Source organism: Pelodiscus sinensis, chromosome 7 (genome assembly GCF_052426305.1).
Source record: "Pelodiscus sinensis isolate ZL-2025 chromosome 7, ASM5242630v1, whole genome shotgun sequence".
NCBI lineage: Eukaryota > Metazoa > Chordata > Testudines > Trionychidae > Pelodiscus > Pelodiscus sinensis.
Genome location: NC_143058.1, coordinates 537,186 through 564,313, shown reverse-complemented (window position 1 = coordinate 564,313; position 27,128 = coordinate 537,186). Strand labels below are relative to the sequence as shown.

The 27,128-nt window shown below is 56.7% G+C and overlaps 1 protein-coding gene across 4 annotated transcripts in view; it reads left to right on the top strand.

Annotated features, from left to right (window-relative positions):
* SLC4A3 (solute carrier family 4 member 3) overlaps positions 1-27,128 on the top strand; it is a 99,217-nt gene that overhangs the window by 50,402 nt on the left and 21,687 nt on the right. For all 4 annotated transcript variants that reach the window (XM_075914453.2, XM_089779568.1, XM_075914451.2 and 1 more), the window contains 7 exons: positions 2,591-2,726; positions 5,090-5,270; positions 10,391-10,490; positions 14,224-14,408; positions 20,491-20,704; positions 22,362-22,586; positions 22,906-23,054. In XM_075914453.2, the coding sequence (XP_075770568.2) occupies positions 2,591-2,726; positions 5,090-5,270; positions 10,391-10,490; positions 14,224-14,408; positions 20,491-20,704; positions 22,362-22,586; positions 22,906-23,054 (1,190 nt within the window). The remainder of the gene's footprint in view (positions 1-2,590; positions 2,727-5,089; positions 5,271-10,390; positions 10,491-14,223; positions 14,409-20,490; positions 20,705-22,361; positions 22,587-22,905; positions 23,055-27,128) is intronic.

Sequence of the window (27,128 nt, the reverse complement as noted above, 5' to 3'; positions counted from 1 at the left end):
ACTGGTGAGCGAAGGCTGGCGGGGGTGAGTGTGAGAAGGGGGCTGGCGCTTGTGTGCTGCCCATGGGAGAGGGGCCGGGCCCCTGACCGAGTGAGCGACTGGTGAGCGAAGGCTGGCGGGGGTGAGTGTGAGAAGGGGGCTGGCGCTTGTGTGCTGCCCATGGGAGAGGGGCTGGGCCCTGACCGAGTGAGCGACTGGTGAGCGAAGGCTGGCGGGGGTGAGTGTGAGAAGGGGGCTGGCGCTTGTGTGCTGCCCATGGGAGAGGGGCTGGGCCCTGACCGAGTGAGCGACTGGTGAGCGAAGGCTGGCGGGGTGAGTGTGAGAAGGGGGCTGGCGCTTGTGTGCTGCCCATGGGAGAGGGGCCGGGCCCTGACCAAGTGAGCGACTGGTGAGCGAAGGCTGGCGGGGGTGAGTGTGAGAAGGGGGCTGGCGCTTGTGTGCTGCCCATGGGAGAGGGGCCGCCCCCTGACCGAGTGAGCGACTGGTGAGCGAAGGCTGGCGGGGGTGAGTGTGAGAAGGGGGCTGGCGCTGGTGCGCTGCCCATGGGAGAGGGGCGAGGCCCTGACCGAGTGAGCGACTGGTGAGCGAAGGCTGGCGGGGTGAGTGTGAGAAGGGGGCTGGCGCTTGTGTGCTGCCCATGGGAGAGGGGCCGGGCCCTGACCGAGTGAGCGACTGGTGAGCGAAGGCTGGCGGGGTGAGTGTGAGAAGGGGGCTGGCGCTTGTGTGCTGCCCATGGGAGAGGGGCCGGGCCCCTGACCGAGTGAGCGACTGGTGAGCGAAGGCTGGCGGGGGTGAGTGTGAGAAGGGGGCTGGCGCTTGTGTGCTGCCCATGGGAGAGGGGCCGGGCCATGACCGAGTGAGCGACTGGTGAGCGAAGGCTGGCGGGGGTGAGTGTGAGAAGGGGGCTGGCGCTTGTGTGCTGCCCATGGGAGAGGGGCCGGGCCCCTGACCGAGTGAGCGACTGGTGAGCGAAGGCTGGCGGGGGTGAGTGTGAGAAGGGGGCTGGCGCTTGTGTGCTGCCCATGGGAGAGGGGCTGGGCCCTGACCGAGTGAGCGACTGGTGAGTGAATGCTGGCGCGGGTGAGTGTGAGAAGGGGGCTGGTGCTTGTGTGCTGCCCATGGGAGAGGGGCCGGGCCATGACCGAGTGAGCGACTGGTGAGCGAAGGCTGGCGGGGGTGAGTGTGAGAAGGGGGCTGGCGCTTGTGTGCTGCCCATGGGAGAGGGGCCGGGCCATGACCGAGTGAGCGACTGGTGAGCGAAGGCTGGCGGGGGTGAGTGTGAGAAGGGGGCTGGCGCTTGTGCGCTGCCCATGGGAGAGGGGCTGGGCCCTGACCGAGTGAGCGACTGGTGAGCGAAGGCTGGCGGGGATGAGTGTGAGAAGGGGGCTGGCGCTTGTGTGCTGCCCATGGGAGAGGGGCCGGGACCTGACCGAGTGAGCGACTGGTGAGCGAAGGCTGGCGGGGGTGAGTGTGAGAAGGGGGCTGGCGCTTGTGCGCTGCCCATGGGAGAGGGGCTGGGCCCTGACCGAGTGAGCGACTGGTGAGCGAAGGCTGGCGGGGGTGAGTGTGAGAAGGGGGCTGGCGCTTGTGTGCTGCCCGTGGGAGAGGGGCCGAGCCCTGACCGAGTGAGCGACTGGTGAGCGAAGGCTGGCGGGGGTGAGTGTGAGAAGGGGGCTGGCGCTTGTGTGCTGCCCATGGGAGAGGGGCCGGGCCCTGACCGAGTGAGCGACTGGTGAGCGAAGGCTGGCGGGGGTGAGTGTGAGAAGGGGGCTGGTGCTTGTGTGCTGCCCATGGGAGAGGGGCCGCCCCCTGACCGAGTGAGCGACTGGTGAGCGAAGGCTGGCGGGGGTGAGTGTGAGAAGGGGGCTGGCGCTTGTGTGCTGCCCATGGGAGAGGGGCCGCCCCCTGACCGAGTGAGCGACTGGTGAGCGAAGGCTGGCGGGGGTGAGTGTGAGAAGGGGGCTGGCGCTTGTGTGCTGCCCATGGGAGAGGGGCCGGGCCCTGACCGAGTGAGCGACTGGTGAGCGAAGGCTGGCGGGGTGAGTGTGAGAAGGGGGCTGGCGCTTGTGTGCTGCCCATGGGAGAGGGGCCGGGCCCTGACCGAGTGAGCGACTGGTGAGCGAAGGCTGGCGGGGGTGAGTGTGAGAAGGGGGCTGGCGCTTGTGTGCTGCCCATGGGAGAGGGGCCGGGCCATGACCGAGTGAGCGACTGGTGAGCGAAGGCTGGCGGGGGTGAGTGTGAGAAGGGGGCTGGCGCTTGTGTGCTGCCCATGGGAGAGGGGCTGGGCCATGACCGAGTGAGCGACTGGTGAGCGAAGGCTGGCGGGGGTGAGTGTGAGAAGGGGGCTGGCGCTTGTGTGCTGCCCATGGGAGAGGGGCTGGGCCCTGACCGAGTGAGCGACTGGTGAGCGAAGGCTGGCGGGGTGAGTGTGAGAAGGGGGCTGGCGCTGGTGCGCTGCCCATGGGAGAGGGGCCGCCCCGGGGCCTCGCCTGTTGGCCGTGCTGGGCTTGCTGTCTCCAGCTGGCGACCCTACGCCTGGGCCGGCTGCAGCTGGGCCCGGTGAGCCGCGCGCTTCCCCTCGCTCCCTCAGGTGCCGTGCTGCTGGACCTGGAGCAGACCACCCTGCCTGGCATTGCTCACCTGGTCGTGGAGACCATGATTATCTCGGACCAGATCAAAGAGGAGGACAGAGCCAATGTGCTGCGGGCCCTGCTGCTCAAGCACAGGTAGGCAGGCAGGGAGGGAGGAGGGGGGAGGAGCGTGGGGGTGGCGTGAGGGAGGAGGAGCGTGGGGGGTGGTGTGAGGGGTGGAGGGGGGAGGAATGTGGGGGGTGGAGGGAGGGAGGAAGGAAGGAGCAGATGGGTGGGAGTGGGGGGAGGGGTGGATGGGGAGAAGTGTGGGTGGGGAGGGAGGAGAAAGGAGCAGAGGGGTGGGAGTGGGGTGAGTGGTGGAGGGGAGGAGTGTCGGAGGTAGAGGGAGGGAGGAGGAGTGTGGGGGTGAAGGGGGAGGAAGGAGCAGAGGGGTGGGGGTGGGGTGAGGGGTGGAGGGGGAGGACTGTGGGGGTGGAGGCAGTGTGATGGGTGGAGGGGGAGGAGTGTGGGGGATGGGGGGAAAGGTAGAGGAAGGGGAAGTAGTGTGGGGGTAAAGGGGGGAGGAAGGAGCAGAGGGGTGGGGGTGGAGTGAGGGGTGGAGGGGGAGGAGTGTGGGATGTGGAGGGGGAGGAGTGTGGGGGGTGGGGGCGGTGTGAGGGGTGGAGGGGGGGAGGAGTGCAGGGGGTGGGGGGGAAGGGTGGAGGAGGAGGAGTGTGGGAGGTAGAGGAGGGGGAAGGAGTGTGGTGATAAAGGGGGGAGGAAGGAGCAGAGGGTGGAGTTGGGGTGAGGGGTGGAGAGGGAGGAGTGTGGGAGGTAGAGGGAGGGGGAGGAGTGTGGGGGTGGAGGGGGAGGAAGGAGCAGAGGGGTGGGGGCGGTGTGAGGGGTGGCGGGGGAGGAGTGTGGGGGGTGGGGCGGGGTGAGGGGTGGCGGGGGAGGAGTGTGGGGGGTGGGGGCGGGGTGGGGGTTGGCGGGGGAGGAGTGTGGGGGGTGGGGGGTGGGGGCGGGGTGAGGGGTGGTGGGGGAGGAGTGTGGGGGGGTGGAGTGGGGGGGTGGGGGTGGGGTGAGGGGTGGCGGGGGAGGAGTGGGGGGTGGGGGCGGGGTGAGGGGCGGCGGGGGAGGAGTGTGGGGTGTGGGGGGTGGGGGCGGGGTGAGGGGTGGCGGGGGAGGAGTGTGGGGGGTGGGGGCGGGGTGAGGGGGGCCGGGGGAGGAGTGTGCGCGACGGGGGCGGGGTGAGGGGTGGCGGGGGAGGAGTGTGGGGGTGGGGGCGGGGTGAGGGGAGGGCGGGGGAGGAGTGTGGGGGGTGGGGGCGGGGTGAGGGGGGGGCGGGGGAGGAGTGTGGGGGGTGGGGGCGGGGTGAGGGGGGGGGGGGGAGGAGTGTGGGGTGTGGGGGGTGGGGGCGGGGTGAGGGGTGGCGGGGGAGGAGTGTGGGGGGTGGGGGCGGTGTGAGGGGTGGCGGGGGAGGAGTGTGGGGGGTGGGGCGGGGTGAGGGGTGGCGGGGGAGGAGTGTGGGGGGTGGGGGCGGGGTGGGGGTTGGCGGGGGAGGAGTGTGGGGGGTGGGGGGTGGGGGCGGGGTGAGGGGTGGTGGGGGAGGAGTGTGGGGGGGTGGAGTGGGGGGGTGGGGGCGGGGTGAGGGGTGGCGGGGGAGGGAGTGGGGGGTGGGGGCGGGGTGAGGGGTGGCGGGGGAGGAGTGTGGGGGGTGGGGGCGGGGTGAGGGGGGGCGGGGGAGGAGTGTGCGCGACGGGGGCGGGGTGAGGGGTGGCGGGGGAGGAGTGTGGGGGTGGGGGCGGGGTGAGGGGAGGGTGGGGGAGGAGTGTGGGGGGCGGGGGAGGAGTGTGCGCGACGTGGGAGGCACTGCTAGGCTAAAGTCCCCGATGGCACCCGCGTGCAGCACCCACAGGGACACGCCTCTCGGCGAACCCCCCCCCCCGTTACTGCACAAGGTGAGCAACTTCCTCATCTAGCCAAGGGCCCTCGGGAAAGGGCTGCCGAGGCTGCCAGGGGAAGGGTGACTGGAGAGGGACGCTCCCACTGGACACCCAGAGGCCCGTGGGCGAGGAAGCAGGCCCTGAGGTGGGGCCTGTGGGGCCAGGCAGTGATGAGGAACAGGACTCGAGTGGGGCAGAGAGGGGCTGTGGGGGCGAGCAGAGAGCAGCGTCCTGCAGAGACGTGTTCCTGGTTCTTGCAAAGCTGCCATGGTGCAGGCGCCCAGCCCTGCTCTGCTCCAGCCGAGCCACAGCCCTTCCTCACACTCGGCGGGGGTCTGGGCTGCTGGCTCCCAGCCCTCCCTGCTCCCTCCACGCCCGGGGCCTATCCAGGCTGCAGGCATCTGCGAGGGGGACCCCACGTTTCTGGCGCGAGAGGAAGGAATTCTTCGTGCCCACTCAGGACCGTGCGCCCATGAGTCTCCCGCTGCCGGCACCCTTCTGCCAGCCCTGTCTGAGAGAGGAGGCCGGCGGGCAGCCCACCCCATTGACTCCCACTAGCCGTCTCCTTTCCAGCCACCCCAATGACGAGAAGGAGGGGTTCTTTCCGCACAACCACTCCAGCTCCAGTGTCAATTCGATAGCGGGCAACCACCATCACAACCACAACCACGCGGGCGACACGTGCCTGCCCCTGATGGGCGAGGAGCGCATCGAGATGCTGGACCCCCGGGCCCAGGACTCCGAGTGCAGAGAGGTGAGGGCAGGGGCTTGCGCGTTCCTGCTTGGCCCTGGGCCTGCCGTGGCAGGGAGCTGGGGTGGGACACTCAGCACAGGCCTGGGAGGAGCCTCTGAACCCGAGGCAGGCGTTGGAGGAAGAGAGCCGAGCGCCCAGCAGCTGCAGGCAACCAGCACTTAGAACCCAGGTCACTTATTTAGATGCTTAAACGTGGGTGGAGGGGCCTGCTTGCAGACTCCCATGTCTGCGAGATGGTGGCCGCATGGTGTGGTGTGAGACCGCTCTCCAGGCAGTGGCAGGCTGGGCCGGACAACGCTGCAGCTCCCACTCCGGACGACCTGCCTGGTGCTGCAAAGGTTGACGAGGAGGCTGGAAGGGAGCCGGGCAGGGACGAGGGTTGAGGATTGGAACTGGTGCAGGGTTAAAGCCAGGAGCCAGCTCCTTCCAGGGCCTGGGGGCGATGTGCCCCGATGGCAAGGGAGGGAGTAACTGTCGAGTGACATCAGGCTGCGTTTTGGAGCTTGCCAGCCCCCTGAATGGAGAAGAGCACAGCAGTGGGGGGCTGCTCACAGCAGTGGGGGGCTGCTCACAGCAGCGGGGGGTTGCTCACAGCAGCGGGGGGTTGCTTGGCACCTTGGAGACGTTTGCAATCAGCAGCATGGCCTCCGATGGCCAGAGACAGGAGGCTCTGGGACACCACTGACGGGGTCAAATGAGGTGCCCCAGAGCCAGCCCCCGGCATGCACTGGCTGTAGGCTCTGCTTCCAGGGAACCGCTGCGCTACAGGCTCTGCAGTATCAGCTTTGCACCGCAGAACCTGCAGACTGTAACCACGTAGCCGCTGAGACTTAACGATTCCACGGTTACCTAAGGAACCGCTTCCTAGCATCCCTAGAAGGGAGGAGTCAGACCCAGTGCTGGGTATGGGGACATAAGAACATCAGAGCGGCCATCCTGGGTCAGACCAAAGGTCCATCTAGCCTAGTGTCTTGTCTGCTGACAGCAGCCAGTGCCAGTGCCCAGAGGGACTGAACACAACAGAGAATCAGGTGATCCCTCTCCTCCTGTCACCCATTTCCAGACAAACAGAGGTTAGGGACACCGTCCCTGCCCATCCTAGCTAGTAGCCATTGATGGACCTGTCCTCCAGGAATTTATCTAGCTATTTCTTGAACCCTGTTACAGTCTTGGCTTCACAACCTCCTCTGGCAAGGAGTTCCACAGGTTGACTGTGCAAGAAAACTTCCTTTTGTTTTAAACCTGCTACCTATTAATTTCATTGGGTGACCCCTAGTTCTTATATTGTGGGAATAAATAAATCACTTTTCCTTATTCACTTTTTCCACACCAGTCATGACTGTATAGACCTCTGTCATAGCCCCCCTTAGTATCTTCTTTTAAATCTCTGTTCATATGGGACCCATTCCAAACCCCTAATCATTTTTGTTGCCCTCTTCTGAACCTTTTCCAATGCCAAGAGCTCTTTTTTGAGATGAGGAGACCACGTCTGTGCGCAGGATTTTCAAGATGCGGGCGTCCCATGGCTTTATAGAGAGGCAATAAGATATCCCCTGTCTTATTCTCTATCCCTTTTTAAATGATTCCTGACATTCGGTTTGCTTTTTGGACTGCTGCTGCACATTGAGTGGATGTTTTCAGAGAACTCTCCACAGTGACTCCAAGATTTCTCTCTTGAGTGTATATATATATTGCCCATTTCTCTTGAGAGACGGTGGTAAGCAGCGGCAGTGACAATCTATGAGTTGTGCCTGGATCTGCAACTTCTTTCATAGCTTATGCATCCAATATTGGATTTGCACAGTCGATTACAATAGCTACATGCCAATCTACTTCCGTTTTCATGAGTCTGAGACTTTTTCCTTCTGAGACGGAGTTCTTTTGCACGTCTTGCACAGGTCCAATCAAAAAATGACATGCCCTGTTGTAATAATTGTTGCCGGCTGCTGCAATCTGATGACGTAGATTCCCAAGAGCTTGGATTGATGTTAAACCTTTTCATAGTGTTTTTACATATATCCTTGAATCTTAACTTTGGCCTTCCTCTTGCCTTTGCTCCACTTGTTAGTTCACCCAAGAGGATTTCTCTGGGAAGGCGTTTATCACTCATTTCTCCTCACATGGCCAAGCCACCGGAGTCTTCTGTTGTTAAGGATCGCTATGAGACTGGGTATGCCAGCTCTTGATAGGACATCTACATTTGAAACTTTGTCTTGCCACTTAATATTCATGATTCTGTGAAGGCAGCGAAGGTGGAAATTGCTCAATTTTTTCTCTTGGCACAAGTAGGTGGTCCAGGTCTCAGATCCATAAAGCAAGACACTTAATACGCATGCTTGGTATATCAGTATCTTTGTTTTCAATGTCAGTTTGGGATTGTTCCATGCTTGTTTTGTAAGTCTGCCAAATGTTGTGGCTGCCTTCCCAATTCTGATGTTCAGTTCTTCATCCATGGAGAAATTTGTGGTGACAGCATGTACCATCATATTGTACGAATAGTTGGGGTTATTTTTTCCAATGCGCATTACTTTACATTTATCCATATTAAATTTCATTTGCCATTTAGTTGCCCAGTCACTTAGTTTGGTGAGATCTTTTTGAGACTATGTCTACACTACACTGATGGATCAGAAAAAGGTATGAAAATTGCGCCCTGCAATTTGTGTGCCTTTTTCCGATAGTTTTTTTGGAAGAGGCTTTTCCAAAATTTGGCCCATATACACTGGGCCAAATTTTGGAAAAGCCTCCTCTTTTGGAAGAACCCTTCTTCCTCATGGGAGGAGGAAGAAAGGGCTTCCAAAAGAGCGTGTCTGCTCTTCCGAAAAAAAAGCGGAAGAGCAGATGCATTCCCTGGATGTAGTGGTGTTTTATCCTGGAAAAACTTCATAGTGGAGACGTAGCCTGCAGCTCTTCACTGTCTGCTTTGGTCTTAACTATCTTGAGCAGTTTGGGATCATCTGCAAATTTTGCCACCTCCCTGTTTACCCCTTTCTCCAGATCATTTTTAAATAAGTTGAATAGGACTGGTCCTAGGACAGACCCTTGGGGGATCTAGGACAGACCCTTGGGGGACCTCTCTCCACTCGGAAAACTGACCATTTATTTCTACTCTTCATTTCCTGTCTTTTAACCAGTTATCAGTCCATGAAAGGACCGTCCCTCTTAACCCGTGACAACTGACTTTACTTAAGAGCCTTTGGTGAGGGACCTTGTCAAAGGTTTTCCGGAAATCTAAGTACACTAGATCCACCGGATTCCCCTTGTCCACTTGTTTGTTGACCATGTTGGCTTTTCCCCAGCAAATTATGTTCATCCTTGTGTCTGACAGTTTTATTCTTTACTATAGTTTCATCTAATTTACCCAGTACTGATGTTAAATTTACAGGTCTGTAATTGCCGGGATCACTTCTAGAGCCCTTTTTAAATATTGGCATCACGTTAGCTATCTTCCAGACATTAGGTACAGAAGCCGATTTAAAGGATAGGTTACAAACTGCAGTTAATAGTTCTGTTATTTCCCATTGGAGCTCTTTCAGAACGTTTTGGTGAGTGCCATCCGGTCCCAGCTACTCGTTACTGTTAAGTTTATCAATTTGTTCTCCTCTAATGACCCCTCAATCTGGGACAATTCCTCAGATCTGTCACCTACAAAGGACAGCTCAGGTTTGTGACTGTCCTGAACATCCTCAGCCGTGGAGACTGAAGCAAAGAATTCATTTAGTTTCTCCGTAATTACTTTATCGTCTTTGAGTGCTCCTTGAGCATCTCGATCGTCCAAGGGTCCCATGGGCTGTTTAGCTGGCGGCTTCCTGCTTCTGAGGGACTTAAAAACATTTTGCTATTACTTTTTGAGTTTTTGGCTAGCTGCTCTTCAAACTCTCTTTTGGCTTTTCTTATTATACTAGCCAATTAGCCTGCCATAAGACAGGATTTTCAGGTCTCTCCTCCATGTTGGTCTGCTCTATTGAGCCTCAGGTCTCTCACTCCATCTCTCTCTCTCTATCTCCTCCTCATACTGCCTCCCCCTCTCTCTCTCAGCTCTCTTCTGCCTTTTGCCTCTTTCTACGTCTCTCTCTTTCTCTTCTCCCACTCCTGCCTCTCACTCTCCCTTTCTCTTCTCCTCCTCCTCCTGCCTCTCACTCTCTCTCTGCTCGCCTCTGTCTCCGTTGGGGATGCCTGCTCATCGAGGCCCCGCTCCCTGGGCGTGTACGTCATCACCCCGCCTCTCCTTCGCCTCGCGCCATGGCACTTGGCTGACTTCTGCATCGCTCAGCCGGGCTGCCACGGGAGCAAGCAGCGCGAATGGCCTCTCTCTCTTCTCCTCCTACTGCCTCACCCTCTCTCTCTCTCAGCTCTCGTCTGCCTGCTGCCTCTCTCTCTCTCTCTCTCTCGCTGTCCTCCACCTCCTCCGTTCCCCTCTCTGTCTCCTCCACATCCTCTGTGTCTGCTCCCCTTTCCTGATGTCAGAGATGCACGCTCGTCCAGGCCCCACCCCCTGGCTGTTCCCTCTGGGTGGCGCTGATGCCTCAAGCCGTGGCGCTCGGCTGACTTCTGCGCCGCTCAGCTGGGCCGCCGCGCCAGAACAAGCAGTGCAAATGGCTGTTTGGGCCCTGCGCTCCCCATGTAGCACCCCCATGCTGCGTGGGGAGCGGGGGCCCAAATGGCCGCTTGCTCCCATGCGGTGGCTCGGCTGAGCGGCGCAGAAGTCAGCTGAGCACCACGGCGGGAGACAACAGCGCCGCCCAGAGGGAACAGCCGGCGTTTCAGCGTTCCAGAGTCACAGACATTGGGCCACTATATATAGGATTTTTACACTCAGTTTGACAAAGTTTCTGCCCCTTTCTATTTTCCTCACTAGGATTTGACTTCCGCTTTTTAAAAGATGCGTTTTTATCTCTCACTGCTGCTTCTACCAGGCTGTTAAGCCACGGTGGCGCTTTTTTGGTTTGCTTACTGGTTGTTAATTTGGGACATACATTGAAGTTGGGCCTCTCTTAGGAGTCAGGCCCGGTGGGGAGGGAAGGAGTTGGGCCCAGCGATGCAGGCGGCTGGGTGGGGGAGGGAGGAGTCGGCTTGGGAGTCCAATCCTCACCTGTCACGTTTCTTTCTGATGGGGCCAGAAAAATCTGCATCTCCACAATTCCGAGGGGCATCGCGGCAAACATGTGAAACTTCTGGAGAAGATTCCTGACGATGCTGAGGCGTCCGTGGTCCTCGTGGGTAAGCCTGCTGCTCAGGAGCTGGGGCTGTTACCCAGCGGGCAGCTGAATAGTCGTGTCACGCATCAAATCATAGCGGTTACTCGACTGTTCGATAGTCCCCGGGGGCGGGCCGGCAGCCAGTGTGTGCCCAGCTCTGCTCCTGGGGAGCCCCCAGCGCTGCTGTCTGTATCAGAGAGAGCAATGCAGGGTGCCAGGCGGGAGCCGGCTCGCAAGGGGAGTCAGTTTAATAACCAGCTCCCGCCTGCTGCCCCGTGCTGCTGCCTCTGATACGAAGGAGGCAGCACGTGGGGCAGCAGCCCGTCTGCTGGGGGTCCGAACTCCTCACGGACAGAGGTTGCTCTGCGGCAGCAGCCCCTGTTCTCAGGGAGCTCGGACCTGCCACGGACAGGGGATGCTGTCTCGGAGCCGCTTTCTGTGCTTGGCTGGCCCATTCTCTCCGCGGACAGAGGCTGCTCCATGGGATGCCAAAACAAACTGCGGTCCTGGGGAGCTTGGACCCCCCCATGGACAGCTGACTTAAAATCTGGCTTCTGCCTGCCCCCTCCCCTTTCTATCAGAGGCAGCAGTACAGAGTGGGGGCAGGCATAGAATCATAGAACCATGGAGCTGGAAGAGACCTCAGAAGGTCAAGTCCTGCCCCCTGCTCTAGGCAGGACCAATCCCAACTAAATCAACCCAGCCAGGGCCTTGTCAAGCCGGGACTTAAACTCCTCTAGGGATGGAGACTCCACTACTTCCCTAGGTAACCCATTCCAGTGCTTCCCCACCCTCCTAGTGAAATAGTTTTTCCTAATATCCAACCTGGTCCTCTCTCACCACAACTTGAGACCATTGCTCCTTGTTCTGCCATCTGTCACTACTGAGAACAGCCTCTCTCCATCCTCTTTGGAACCTCCCTTCAGGAAGTTGAAGGCTGCTATCAAATCCCCCCTCACTCTTCGCTTCTGCAGACTAAACAGACCCAAGTCCCTCAGCCTCTCCTCATAAGTCATATGCTCCAGCCCCCTAATCATTTTGGTCGCCCTCCGCTGGACCCTCTCCAATGCGTCCACATCCTTTTTGTAGTGGGGGGCCCAGAACTGGACACAATACTCCAGATGTGGCCTCACCAGAGCCGAATAAAGGGGAATAATGACATCTCTGGATCTGCTGGCAATGCTCCTCTTAATGCAACCTAATATGCCATTAGCCTTCTTGGCTACAAGGGCACACTGTTGACTCATATCCAGCTTCTCATCCACTGTAACCCCCAGGTTCTTTTCTGCAGAACTGCTACTTAAGTGATTGGTCCCCAGCCTGTACCAATGCTTGGGATTCTTCCGTCCCAAGTGCAGGACTCTGCACGTGTCCTTGTTGAACCTCATCAGATTTCTTGTGGCCCAATCCTCCAATTTGTCTAAGTCACTCTGGACCCTGTCTCTACCCTCCAGCATATCTACCTCTCCCCCCAGCTTAGTGTCATCCGCAAACTTGCTGAGGGTGCAATCCATCCCCTCATCCAGATCATTAATAAAGATATTGAACAAAACCGGTCCTAGAACCGAACCTTGGGGCACTCCGCTAGAAACCAACCGCCATCCTGACATCGAGCCATTGATCAGTACCTGCTGGGCCCGGCCTTCTAGCCATCTTTCTATCCATCTTACCGTCCATTTATTCAATCCACATTCCCTTAACTTGCTGGCAAGAATATTGTGGGAGACCATATCAAAAGCCTTGCTAAAGTCAAGGTATATCACATCCACTGACTTCCCCATGTCCACCGAGCCAGTTACCTCATCATAGAAGCTAATCAGATTGGTCAGGTACGACTTTCCCTTTGTGAATCCATGCTGACTATTCCTAATCCCTTTCCTCTCATCCAAGTGCCTCAATATGGATTCCTTAAGGATCCCTTCCATGATTTTTCCAGGAACCGAGGTAAGACTGACCGGCCTATAGTTCCCTGGATCATTCTTCTTCCCTTTTCTGAAGATGGGCACAACATTTGCCTTTGTCCAATCATCCGGGATTTCTCCTGATCTCCACGACTTTTCAAAGATAATGGCCAAAGGCTCCGCAATGACATTTGCCAACTCCCTCAGTACCCTCGGATGCACTAAGTCCGGACCCATGGATTTATGTACGTTTAGCTTTTCTAAATAGTGCCTAACCTGTTCTTTACCCACCACGGGCTGTCCATCTTCATCCCATCTTGCATCACTTAGCGCATTAGTGCGGGAGCTGACCTTGTCCGTGAATACAGAGGCAAAGAAAGCATTGAGTACTTCAGCCTTCCCCACATCATCTGTCACTAGGTTACCTCCTTCATCCATTAGGGGCCGCACACCCTCTCTGATCACCTTCTTCTTGTTAACATGCCAGAGCTCGTGAGGAGCTGGCTCCTGCCTCCCCCCACGTTGTACAGAGGCATCAAGGGGGTGGAATGCTTCTCAGTTAATCGTGTAGTCGTCTACATGTTGCCTCCCCAATCAGAAGCCCACTGGGAGGCCCAGTTCAGAGCCCTGGCCCAGCCAAACCTGATTAGCCAGACTTGAAGGGGGAGGGAGCCTGTCTCCAGGCCCTGACAACCTCCCTCCCATAGCCCTTCCTGCTGTCCTCCTACATGGGACTAGTGGCTCTTGGGGCATCCTTCAGGCCCCTGCTCCACCGGGGGGCTCCAGTCAGCACGTGCCTGAGTCAGGCCCCAAGGGAGACTCACCCGCTCTTCCGAGGCTAAGGAACCTCACCGGCATCCTCAGGGGCACTCGCCCAGTGCAGGCGGAACAGCTGGGCCATTCGCTCGCTAGCACGCAGCGCGGGAAGGCTTCGGTAGAATACAGCACCGAAGGCTAAAGCCCCGTCCCTCCTGCTTTCCCGGAGCCCAGCCCAGCTGGAGCAATCCCCTGGCTCAAGCTCTGTCCATCCCTCCATCTGACCTCCTTGGACAGACTTCCAGCAGCCCGCTCTTAGCGCCCACCCCACACACCTTCCCCAGCCTTTGTCCTCCAGCCGGGGCAGTCTGCTCAGCCTGGGGGCAGGAATCTGTCCCTCGGGAGCACTGGCTGCTGCGTGAGTGGCCTTGCCATTGTTGCTCTGGACACACCTGCCTCTCTTCGCCCACTGGGTACAACCCGCACATAGGGTACGGCGGCACATCCCCAACTCACTTCATCCCAGCAGGCCCAGGCCGCATCCCAAGCGTGTTTGGCTGGGCCTGTGCTCTCAGAGCTTGGCTCCCCGTGGCGTTCCCTTGTCGTCTCGCCTCTTTCCCTAGCATCAGGGCAAACATACGCCGTAGGAGCCGGCACCTTTTAGTCTTGGTGGGGGCTGCATCTTAGGAACGCCTTGACCAATTGACCCAACTTGGCATCGCTAACTACCCGGGGCCCTCAGCTGATGCAGTGCGGTTTGGACCAGTTAGTGGAGCACTTGGCTGAACCTCTGCTCACCCTTCCCTATGGCCCTGCCAGGGCCTCTTGTACTATGGCAGGTGTGCTGCTACAGCTGGGGGAAGATCTTTGTGTTGTCAGGGGCAGCTGAGAGTCAGGTCTAGGTTTCCAATTCCCTCGCACTGTGGAGTGTGAGGTCTGCCACTGTCAATATGTTAGCCAGGCAGAGAGTGCCGGGAGAGCATGAGAGTTACCGGGGCGGGTGCTGGGGTCCCCTTCCCCATGCCAGTGCTGTTTCTGTCCCCTGGGACTCCCGACTTCTGCCGTGACCTTGTGCTTTTGTTCTTTGCCTCCTGGCAGGCTGCGTGCAGTTCCTTGAACAGCCCACTATGGCATTTGTGCGGCTGAATGAGGCTGTCTTCCTGGAATCTGTCCTGGAGGTCCCGATTCCAGTCAGGTTCATCTTTGTCCTGCTGGGACCCAGTCAGGCCAATGTGGATTACCATGAGATTGGACGGTCTATTGCTACCCTCATGTCTGACAAGGTGAGGCACTGTCTAGGGCGGTGGCACAGGGCCAGCAGCCAGGCCCGCTGGACAGGCGAGGGCCGGGGAGTGCTGTGCAGCACAGGTCTTACCGGAGGAGCCAGGCCTGAGGCCGGGACAGTGGCCCAGCACCGAGAGACCAGGACCGATCTCAGGCAGGGACAGGAGGTGCTAAGCTGAGGGGCGGACCCAGAGAGAGGCCTCAGAACCGTGGTGCCAAGGGCAGGGGTCCTCAGAGGCCGCTGGGCCCAAGGGCCTGGTGTGCACGTCCAATGCCCAGTGCAGGGCAGGAGCGAGTCTGCTCTGAAGTGGCAAAGGAGGGTCGATGCTCTCGTGTGCCTGTGCCCAGAGCCAGGCACCAGGAGCGACCAGTGCCCAGGGGGTGCAGGTGGTTATCTGGCCGTAGCTTCTCAGGGCGGGGAAATGGCCAGGCGCGGCAAAGAGAGACAGTTCCAGGCACCTGCTGCAGACACCAAGGGGCAGAGGAGAGAGACTGGAACCTTCCTGGACCAGCTCTTGGGGCCCAGCAGGAGCGTGTCCACAGGAAACTGTCTATCCTCAGCCGATGGGCGTCAGCACAGGCTCCTGAGCCGCATGGCACGCAGTGTCATGAACCAAGAGACCCCATCCAGAGGAGCCCTGGGGGTCTGCTGGCTATTGCTCAGAGGGACGGGCTGGGAATGGGAGTGGCTGGAGGGGAGCTTGGCCCTGCCCTGCGCTCAGCACAGCAGGCGGCTCCGTGGCAACCGAGGGCTCCCCGCAGAAAGGCCGCCTGGAGCGAGGTGCATGGGTCTCAGCTGAGACAGGCAGGACAGCCTGAGCCCAGGAGCTGTCTGCTCTGACTGTGGCTTTGCACTCCCTTGGCGGCAGCCTGGGCTGGGGGGGACGGTAGGTGAGGCCGCCCGCCCGCCCAGGCGTGTGAGGAGCAGCTAGGTAGTGCTGGAGCTTTGGCCGTGCCAAGGGCGAAGGGCCAAGCTAGCCTGGCAAGGGTGGGAGGGTGCAGTGCCGTGAGTCTGTGGGTGCAGAGAGCTCGGCTGCCCCGGCCTCCGCACGAGTTCTGGGTCTGTCCCGATCCCTGATCCCTCTCGCTGCAGACGCGCTCTGCGGGAGGGCAGTGCCTCAGCTGTCAGCCCTCACGGAACCCCTGCCTCCATGGTTAATGGGCCTTTCTTCCTGGCACCGCCCCCCCTTCTCACGCGAGGCCGGCATCGCACCAGCTGCCAGGGCGCTGGCCAGAGGGGACAGTCAGGCGGGGCTGGCTGGGGCGCTCCGCTGCAGGAGGAAGCACAGCACGCTCCCAGCCTTTCCTGCAGGCTGCCGCCCTAGGCCACAGGGAGATGAAAGGAGCTAGCTGGGACGCTCCCCCTCCACCGACCTGGGACTGCCCCAGCCCTGGCACGCCCCCAGCACCACTTAGGGAGGGGAGAAGGGGCTGAGCCTCCCCGCTCCCAGTTCCTACCTACGCTGCCAGTTGCTCAGGAAGCAGCATCCCTGCATCCTCTCCCTCCGGGCTGGTGAGGTGGGGGGGGGGAGTGAGTGACCTACGCCGGGGGCTTTCCTCTCGCTCCCTGGCAGTGCGAGAAGAGGATCAGCAAACCACAGTGGGGGGGGGAGGGGCTTTGGTCCCCCTGCCCTCCCTAAAGGGCACCCTTCCCCCCATTCTTCCCCACTCCCCAGCACCTTGCCCTGGCTCCTGCACCCCCGATTGCCCCCCCAATCCTCTGCCCTGAGCCTCTCCCCACACACCCCGAACCTGGCCCCTGCATCCCCCATCACACACACCCAATCCTCTGCCCTGAGCCCACTCACACATGTCCCAAGCCCCTGCTCTGAGCCCCCTGCACCCCACCCCACCCGGAAGTTTCTTCCAGGTACTGTTGGACTGCCCCACTTGGGGGCAGAACTGGACACACACTCCAGATAAGGCCTCACCAGAGCCGAATAAAGGGGAATAATCACTTCTCTGGATCTGCTGGCAATGCTCCTCTTAATGCACCCTAATATGCCATTAGCCTTCTTGGCTACAAGGGCGCCCTGTTGACTCATATGCAGCTTCTCATCCACTGTAACCCCCAGGTCCTTTCTGCTGACCTGCTACTTAGCCAGTGGGTCCCCAGCCTGTACCAATGCTTGGGATTCTTCGTCCCAAGTGCCGGACTCTGCACTTGTCCTTGTTGAACCTCATCAGATTTCTTGTGGCCCAATCCTCCAATGTGTCTAGGTCACTCTGGACCCTATCTCTGCCCTTCAGCGTATCTACCTCTCCCACAAGTTCACGGTCATCCACAGATTTGCTGAGGGTGCAATCCATCCCCTCATCCAGGTCATTAATACAAATGTGGAACAGAATTGGCCCTAGAACCAGTCCTTGGGGTACTCTGCTAGAAACCGACCGCCATCCTGACATCGAGCCATTGATCAGTACCCGCTGGGCCCGGCAGTCTAGCCAGCTTTCTATCCATCTTACCGTCCATTTATCCAATCCACATTCCCTTAACTTGCTGGCCAGAATATTGTGGGAGACCGTATCAAAAGCCTTGCTAAAGTCAAGGTCTAGCCCTATCTCATAGAGCTGGAAGGTACCTCAAGAGGTAATGAAATCAGGTCCAGTCCCCTGCACTCACGGCAGGACCAAGTACTAACCCTGACAGACTTGCTCCACATCCCTACGTGGCCTTCTCAAGGATTGAGCTCACAACCCTGGGTTGAGCAGGCCAATGCTCAAACTACTGAGCTATTACTCTGCTGACAGCCCCATGTCCACAGATCCAGTTACCTCATCATAGAAGCGAATGAGATTGGTCAGGTAGGCCTTCCCTTTGTGAATCCATGTTGTCTGTTCCTGATCACTTTCCTCTCCTCCAAGTGCCTCAAAATGGATTCCTTGAGGATCCTCTCCATGATTTTTCCAGGGACTGAGTTAAGGCTGACCGGTCTGTAGTTCCCTGCATTGACCATCTTCCCTTTTTAAAAGATGGGCACTACACTTGCCTTTTCCAGTTGTCCAGGACCTCTCCCGATCTCCACGACTTTTCAAAGACAATGGCCAAAGGCTCTGCAATGACATTTGCCGACTCCCGCAGAACCCTCGGATGCACTAGATCTGAACCCAAGGACTTGTGTATGTCTAGCTTTTCCAAATAGTTCCTAACCTGTTCTTTCTCCACTGAGGGCTGCCCAGCTCCTTCCCCTACTGCGTTGCCTAGTGCATTTGTCTTGGAGCTGACCTGGTCTGTGAAGACAGAGGCAAAGAAAGCATTGAGTACCTCAGCTTTTCCCACATCTGTCACTAGGTTACCTCCTTCATGATGGGGGACTTCAACTATCCAGACATATGTTGGGAAACTAACACAGCGGGGCACAGGCTATCCAATAAGTTTCTGGACTGCATTGGAGACAACTTTCTGTTTCAGAAGGTTGAAAAAGCTACCAGAGGAGAAGCTGTTCTGGATTTGGTTTTAACAAATAGGGAGGAACTAGTTGAGAACTTGAAAGTGGAAGACAGTATAGGGGACAGTGATCATGAAATAATAGAGTTCATGATCTTAAGGAAAGGTAGAAGGGAGACCAGCACAATTGAGGTAATGGATTTCAGGAAGGCAGATTTTGATAAGCTCAGAGAACTTGTAGGTAAGGTCCCATGGGAAGCAAGACTGAAGGGAAAAACAACTGAGGAGAGTTGGAAGTATTTCAAAGGGACGTTGTTAAGGGCCCAAAAGCAAACAATTCCACTGTGTAGGAAAGATAGAAAATATGGCAAAAGACCAGCTTGGCTTAAAAGGAGATCTTGCATGATCTCAAAATAAAAAAGGAGTCCTATAAAAAATGGAAACTAGGACAAATAACAAAGGATGAATATAGGCAAGCAACACGGGAATGCAGGGGCAAGATTAGAAAGGCAAAGGCACAAAATGAGATCAAACTAGCTACAGGCATAAAGGGAAACAAGAAAACCTTTTATAAATACATTAGAAGCAAGAGGAAGACCAAGGACAGGGTAGGCCAACTGCTTAGTGAGGAGGGAGAAGCAGTAACAGGAAACTTGGAAATGGCGGAGATGCTCAATGACTTCTTTGTTTCGGTCTTCACCGAGAAGTCTGGAGGTGTGCCTAACGTAGTGAATACAAGCAGAGAGAGGGTAAGTTTAGAAGATAGGATACACAAAGAACAAGTTAAAAATCACTTAGGAAAGTTAGATGTCAGCAAGTCACCAGGTCCTGATGAAATGCATCCCAGGGTACTCAAGGAGCTGATAGAGGAGGTATCTGAGCCTTTAGCTATGATCTTTGAAAAATCATGGAAGACAGGGGAAATTCCAGAAGACTGGAAAAGGGCAAATATTGTGCCCATCTATAAAAAGGGGAATAAGAACAACCCAGGAAACTACAGACTGGGCAGTTTAACGTCTGTCCCAGGGAAGATAATGGAGCAGGTAATTAAGGAAATCATATGCAAACACTTGGAAGGTAATCAAGTGATAGGGAATAGCCAGCATGGGTTTGTGAAGAACAAGTCATGCCAAACTAATCTGATAGCTTTCTTTGATAGGATAACGAGCCTTGTGGATAAGGGAGAAGCGGTGGATGTCATATACCTAGACTTTAGTAAGGCATTTGATACGGTCTCACATGATATTCTTATTGATAAACTAGGCAAATATAACTTAGATAGGGCCACGATAAGGTGGGTGCATAATTGGCTGGATAACTGTAGTCAGAGAGTTGTTGTTAACGGTGCTAAATCCTGCTGGAAAGGGATAACACGTGGAGTTCCGCAAGGGTCTGTTTTGGGACCCGTACTGTTCAATATCTTCATCAATGATGTAGATATTGGGATAGAGAGTACGCTTATTAAGTTTGCAGATGATACCAAACTGGGTGGGGTTGCAACTTCTTTGGAGGATAGGGACATAATTCAAAATGACCTTAGCAAGTTAGAGAAATGGTCAGAGGTAAACAGGATGAGGTTTAATAAAGAGAAATGCAAAGTGCTCCACTTAGGAAGGAACAATCAGTTCCACACATACAAGATGGGAAGCGACTGTCTAGGAAGGAGCATGGCGGAAAGGGATCTAGGGGTCATAGTGGACCACAAGTTGAATATGAGTCAACAGTGTGATGCTGTTGCAAAAAAAGCAAATATGATTCTAGGTTGTATCAACAGGTGTGTTGTAAGCAAAACTCGTGAAGTCATTCTGCCGCTCTACTCTGTGCTAGTTAGGCCTCAGCTGGAGTACTGTGTCCAGTTCTGGGCGCCACATTTCAAGAAAGATGTGGAGAAATTGGAAAGGGTACAGAGAAGAGCAACAAGAATGATTAAAGGTCTAGAGAACATGACCTATGAAGCCAGGCTTCATGAACTGGGCTTGTTTAGTTTGGAAAAAAGAAGATTAAGGGGGGACATGATAGCGGTTTTCAAATATCTAAAAGGGTGTCACAAGGAGGAAGGAGAAAATTTGTTCCTCTTGGTTTCTGAGGACAGGACAAGGAGTAATGGGCTTAAAGTGCAGCAGGGGAGGTTTAGATTGGACATTAGGAAAAAATTCCTAACTGTCAGGGTGGTCAAATATTGGAATAAATTGCCAAGGGAGGTGGTGGAATCTCCCTCTCTGGAGATATTTAAGAACAGGTTAGATAGACATCTGTCAGGGATGGTGTAGACGGAGCTTGGTCCTGCCTTGAGGGCGGGGGGCTGGACTCGATGACCTCTTGAGGTCCCTTCCAGTCCTATGATTCTATGATTCATCCAGTAAGGGCCACACACCCTCTGATCACCCTCTTCTTGCTCACCTGCCTGTAGAAACCTTTCTTGTTGCCCTTCACATCCCTTGCCAGCTGCCATTCCGATTGGGCTTTTGCCTTCCTGCTGACTCCCCTGCCTGCTTGAGCAATATATTCATACTCCTCCCTAGTCCCTGCTGGTCTGATCCAACACAGTGTGGAGATGCGATCCCAGGGAGATGGGATCTGATGTCGCAAGGATGCTGGAGCGGGTTGGGAGTGGCAGTGGAGCAGGTGCTGTGCTCCTGCGGTAGCAGGCTGCTGGTGTCTCTGGGTTGGCTGAGCCCCCGTCTCTTTCTCAGCTTTTCCACGAGGCCGCGTACATGGCCGACGACCGCCAGGACCTCCTCAACGCCATCAACGAATTCCTGGACTGCAGCATTGTCATCCCCCCGTCAGAAGTGGAGGGGAAAGACTTGCTCAGGTCTATCGCTACCTTCCAGAAAGAGCTGCTGAGGAAGAGGAAGGAGAGGGAACAGAAGTCCGCGAGGGAAGGAATTGTCCAGGAAGCTAAAGGTCTCTTCACTCTGCTTTGGGCAGATAACGAGGTGACACCAGTGTCTCCGTCTGCCCAGGGTGGGTGCAGTGGGGGCTGTAGCTAGGGACCCTGTGTGCCTCTGCTTTGCCCATGACAAGTGAGGACAGCTGGTGGAGTGCACCGGGGCTGAGTCCTGCAACAGAGATGGGCGTGTGGGAGGCCCAGGGGACAGAGCACGGCTGTAGCAATGAGACACCCAGACGGGGGAGCGCAGCTGGGGTGGAGCAGGCCCAGGGAGGCATAGCTTGGCTGGAGGGGAAGTTAGGTCCAGGGGTGGAGGCACGGAGGTTGGGAGGTCCAGGGAGCAAAGCATGGCCATGGGGCTGTCAGGCCTGGGGAGGTAGTACAAATTGTGAGGGGCGGAGCATGGCCATAGGGAGGTGGAGCAAGTTGTGGAGGGCGGAGCATGGCCCTGGAGGTGGAGCATGGCTGTGGGGGTGGCGCAAGTTGTGGGTAGTGGAACGTGGCCGTGGGGTTGGCAGGCCTGGGGAGGTGGTGCAAGCTGTGGAGGGCAGAGCGTGGCCGTGGGGGTGGCAGGTCCGGAGAGGTGGTGCAAGTTGTGGAGGTGGAGCATGGCTCTGGGAGTGGCGCAAGTTGTGGGGGTGGAGCGTGGCCATGGGGGTGGCAGGCCCAGGGAGGTGGTGCAAGTTGTGGAGGTGGAGTGTGGTGGTGGGGGTGACAGGCCCGGGGAGGTGGCACAAGTTGTGGGGGGCGGAGCGTGGCCAGTCTGGGGAGGTGATGCAAGTTGTGGGGGCGGAGCATGGCCGTGGGGGTGGGATGCCCGGGGAGGTGGTGCAAGTTGTGGGGGAGGAGCGTGGCCGGGGGGGTGGCAGGCCTGGGGAGGTGGCGCAAGTTGTGGCGGTGGAGCATGGCCGTGGGGTGGCAGGCCCAGGAGGTGGCGCAAGTCGTGGCGGTGGAGCGTAGCCGTGGGGGTGGCAGGCCTGGGGAGGTGGTGCAAGTCGTGGCGGTGGAGCGTGGCCGTGGGGGTGGCAGGCCTGGGGAGGTGGTGCAAGTCGTGGCGGTGGAGCGTGGCCGTGGGGGTGGCAGGCCCGGGAGGTAGCGCAAGTCGTGGCGGTGGAGCGTGGCCGTGGGGGTGGCAGGCCTGGGGAGGTGGCGCAAGTCGTGGCGGTGGAGTGTGGCTGTGGGGGTGGCAGGCCCGGGGAGGTGGTGCAAGTTGTGGGGGCGGAGCGTGGCCGTGGGGGTGGCAGGCTTGGGGAGGTGGCGCAAGTCGTGGTGGTGGAGTGTGGCCGTGGGGGTGGCAGGCCCGGGGAGGTGGTGCAAGTTGTGGGGGCGGAGCGTGGCCGTGGGGGTGGCAGGCCTGGGGAGGTGGTGCAAGTTGTGGGGGCGGAGCATGGCCGTGGGGGTGGCAGGCCCGGGGAGGTGGTGCAAGTCGTGGGGGCGGAGCGTGGCCGTGGGGGTGGCAGGCCCGGGGAGGTGGTGCAAGTCGTGGGGGCGGAGCGTGGCCGTGGGGGTGGTGAGCCCGGCAGCGAGGTTTGGCTGGGGAAGCCTGGGGTGGAAGGAGGCAGGGGAGCTGTTGCCCAGCTGGCCTGTTCTGTGAAAGTTGGCCCGTGTCCCGAGGCGGGGGGTCTCCTTCCCGCGCGCCGGTTGTAACCACCATGCACCGCGCCCCTGCAGAGCTGTGTGAAGTGAAGGCGGAGGAGGAAGAGGAGGGGGATGCTGAGGACGACCCTTTGAGGCGGACCGGCATTTGTTTTGGAGGTCTGGTTCGGGACATAAAGCGCAGGTACCCCAAATATCTCAGTGACCTCAGAGACGCCTTGCACAGCCAGTGCCTTGCGGCCGTTCTCTTCATCTACTTTGCTGCTCTCTCTCCTGCCATCACCTTCGGGGGACTCCTAGGTAACGGGCCTGCTTTCTGTCTGCTCTTTGCACAAACTAGCCGGGCTGGACTGGGGGGCGCTGGCGCTGCCTGCCCGGCCTCAGGGCTTGAACGCTGCTCGCTCCTGGGGCTTTTCCGCTCTCCCTGTACCAGCCTCTTCTGCTCCCGATGGGCCTGGGGCTCTTTTCTGAGCAGCCTGCGGGGTGTCCGAGGGCAGATCCCAGGGTGCTCGCAGCCAAGCACGAGAGCTCTCCCGTCTCCCGCCTGTGCCAGAGCGACGCTTGGGGCTCCGTGCTCTCCGCAGGGCTGCCTGTCACACCCACCTTGTTCTCGCTCTAGGAGAGAAGACAGAGGGTCTCATGGGGGTCTCGGAGCTGATCATCTCCACGTCAGTGCTGGGGATCCTGTTCTCCCTGCTGGGGGCTCAGCCGCTCCTTGTCATTGGTTTCTCGGGGCCCCTTCTGGTGTTTGAAGAAGCTTTTTTCAAGGTACTTGTAAGCCACCAGGTCACGCAGCCCCGTGCTTCCTCTCCCGCTGCTATGCTGCACTGGCCTTGCTTTGTCTGATTGGCGGGGTGAGCAGCGCTCCCCTGTGCCGGCAGAGGGGCTCCCAAATGTGTGGGCAGACCTTCAGGGGCACCTCAGGCTGCCACCATTGCCCAGTGCACCCTGTGCTGGCCCTGTCCTCTTGTCGTCCTGCCAGCCCCACCTCCTCTCACCATGGGCCTCTGCTGAGTCTGTCCAGGACGGGCTTGTGTTAGTGCTCCGCAGTGCTAGCACCAACAGGCTGACCCGCCCAAACCCAGCCCTGCTCTACCGTGCCTTGGGGAGGGCCCGGACGTGCAGACCATGCTCCTTTTCTTCTCCGCTCTTGGGGGAAGAATTGTCCAGTGTCCGCTACTCACATCCCATGCCATCCAGCGCGGCCCCTCTGGGAGTGACAGAGCCCTCGCCGCCGCCTTCAGGGCTGAGGGGGCAGGTGGTTATTGGTGCTGCCTCTTGCTTATCCTGCAGTTATGGTCAGGGAGGGTCTGTGCCAGCCAACTTGGAAATCTCATTCTTATGCATCTCTGCTGTGGGAAGGAAAATGTCTCTCAGGGTCCCCCTCTCCGGAGGTCCAGTGGTACTTCTGGTCACGCTCAGGGTCCCCCTCTCCGGAGGTCCAGTGGTACTTCTGGTCACGCTCAGGGTCCCCCTCTCCGGAGGTCCAGTGGTACTTCTGGTCACGCTCAGGGTCCCCCTCTCTGGAGGTCCAGTGGTACTTCTGGTCACGCTCAGGGTCCCCCTCTCCGGAGGTCCAGTGGTACTTCTGGTCACGCTCAGGGTCCCCCTCTCCGGAGGTCCAGTGGTACTTCTGGTCACGCTCAGGGTCCCCCTCTCCGGAGGTCCAGTGGTACTTCTGGTCACGCTCAGGGTCCCCCTCTCTGGAGGTCCAGTGGTACTTCTGGTCACGCTCAGGGTCCCCCTCTCCGGAGGTCCAGTGGTAGTTCTGGTCACGCTCAGGGTCCCCCTCTCCGGAGGTCCAGTGGTACTTCTGGTCACGCTCAGGGTCCCCCTCTCCGGAGGTCCAGTGGTACTTCTGGTCACGCTCAGGGTCCCCCTCTCTGGAGGTCCAGTGGTACTTCTGGTCACGCTCAGGGTCCCCCTCTCTGGAGGTCCAGTGGTACTTCTGGTCACGCTCAGGGTCCCCCTCTCTGGAGGTCCAGTGGTACTTCTGGTCACGCTTCCGTCCGCTGCTGGGGCATCTGGTTTCAAGTGCTGCCTCTCACGACTCCGTTCCCTTGTCACAGTCTTCCATCTTTGCCACCTGAGCTCCTTCGCACGTCCCTGTGGGAGCTTCCCATTCTGCTTCAGTTGTGTATTTGCATGTTATCCGTGGTCTCCCCTGTTCCCTCTGGTCCTGGCACTCTGTTTGTTACCACGTGGCCTGTCGAGTCATGTCATTTGAGTCGTTTCTCCACGTGTCCTAGCCAGCTCCATGTTTGTTCTATAACTTCCTGTCCTATTGGTTTCTGTTCCATTCTCTCTGAGTTGTTCACTGGTGATTTTTTTCTGGCCCTCTGTATTGAGTGTTTCATAAAGAGCTGCTTCAGGCTGTGTCTGTGCTACAACATTAGGTTGAATTCATTAAGGTCGACTTGCATGTCCGCACGGGGTGCATGAGGTCGACAGAGTGTGTCCCCAGGAGCATGGCTACCCTGGACCTTGACAGTGGTGCACTATGAAGCGGAGATAAAATTTCTCAATGTCTTAAATGATTGCTTCTTGGAGCAGCTGGTACAGCAACCCACAAGGGGAGAGGCAATTCTTGATTTAGTCCTGAGTGGAGTGCAGGATCAGGTGCAGGAGATAACCGTTACAGGACCGCTTGGGAATAGTGACCATAATATAATAACATTTAACATTCCTGGGGTGGGAAGAACACCTCAGCAGTCCAGCACTCTGGCATTTAATTTCAAAAAGGGGAATTACACAAAAATGAGGAGATTAGTTAAACAGAAATTAAAAGGCACAGTGACTAGAGCCAAATCCCTGAAAGCTGCATGGAAACTTTTTAAAGACACCATAATAGAGGCCCAACTTAAATGTATACCCCAAATTAAAAAGCATAGCAAGAGACCTAAAAAAGAGTCACCGTGGCTTAACCACCATGTAAAAGAAGCAGTGAGGGACAAAAAGGTATCTTTTAAGAAGTGGAAGTCCAATCCTAGTGAGATAAATAGAAAGGAACATAAACACTGTCAAATCAAGTGTAAACATGTAATAAGAAAAGCAAAAAAAGATTTTGAGGAACAGCTAACCAAAAACTCAAAAAGAAATAACAAAATGTTTTTAAGTACATTAGAAGCAGGAAGCCTGCTACAAAACCTGTGGGTCTCCTAGATGATCGAGCTATAAAAGGAGCAATCAAGGACGATAAAGCCATTGCAGAGAAACTAAATGATTTCTTTGCTTCAGTCTTCACGGCTGAGGACGTTGGGGAGATGCCTGAATCTGCACCGTCCTTTGTGGGTGATGAATCTGAGGAACTGTCCCGGATTGAAGTGTCATTAGAGGTGGTTTCGGAACAAATAGAAAAACTTAATGTTAACAAATCTCCGAGACCGGATGGGTTCTAAAAGAACTCAAATGGGAAATTGCTGAGCTATTATCTGTGGTTTGTAACCTATCCTTTAAATCGGCTTCCGTACCTAATGACTGGAAGGTAGCCAACGTGACACCAATATTTAAAAGGGCTGTAGAGGCAATCCTGGCAATTACAGACCGGTAAGTCTAACTTCAGTACCGGGTAAATTAGTCGAAACAATAGTAAAGAATAAAATTGTGAAGCATGTAGAAGAACATAATTTGTTGGACAAAAGTCAGCATGCTTTCTGTAAAGGGAAATCCTGTCTTACTAATCTGTTAGAGTTCTTTGAAGGGGTTAACAAACATGCGGACAAGTGTGATCCAGTAGATGTAGTATACTTGGATTTTCAGAAAGCCTTTGACAAGGTCCCTCACCAAAGGCTCTTGTGTAAATTACATGGCCATGGGATAAGAGGGAAGGTCCTTTCTTGGATTGAGAACTGGTTAAAAGACAGGAAACAAAGGGTAGGAATAAATGGTAAATTTTCAGATTGGAGAGGGGTAACTAGTGGTGTACCCCAAGGGTCAGTCCTGGGACCAATCCTTTTCAACTTATTCATAAATGATCTGGAGAAAGGGGTAAGCAGTGAGGTGGTAAAGTTTGCAGATGATACCAAACTGTTTAGGATAGTCAAGACAGAAGCAGACTGTGAGGGACTCCAAGAAGATCTCACCAAACCGAGTGATTGGGCAACAAAATGGCAAATGAAATTTAATGTGGATAAGTGTAAAGTAATGCACATCGGGAAAAATAACCCCAACTATACGTACAGTATGATGGGGGCTAATTTGGCTACGACAAATCAGGAAAGAGATCTTGGAGTTATCGTGGACAGTTCTCTGAAAACTTCCACACAGAGTGCAGCGGCGGTCAAAAAGGCAAATAGGATGCTAGGAATTATTAGGAAAGGGATAGAAAATAAGACCCCAGAATATCTTACTGCCCCTGTATAAAACTATGGTACGCCCACATCTTGAATACTGTGTACAGATGTGGTCTCCTCACCTCAAAAAAGATATTTTGGCCTTGGAAAGGGTTCAGAAAAGGGCAACTAAAATGATTAGGGGTTTGGAACGGGTCCCATATGAGGAGAGGCTAAAGCGACTGGGACTTTTCAGTTTAGAAAAGAGGAGACTGAGGGGGGATATGATAGAGGTATATAAAATCATGAGTGGTGTGGAGAGGGTGGATAAAGAAAAGTTATTTATTAGTTCCCTAAATAGAAGAACTAGAGGACACCAAATGAAATTAATGGGGAGCAGGTTTAAAACTAATAAAAGAAAGTTCTTCTTCACACAGCGTGTAGTCAACCTGTGGAACTCCTTGCCAGAGGAGGCTGCGAAGGCTAGGACTATAATAGAGTTTAAAGAGAAGCTAGATAATTTCATGGAGGTTAGGTCCATAAAAGGCTATTAGCCAGGGGATAAAATGGT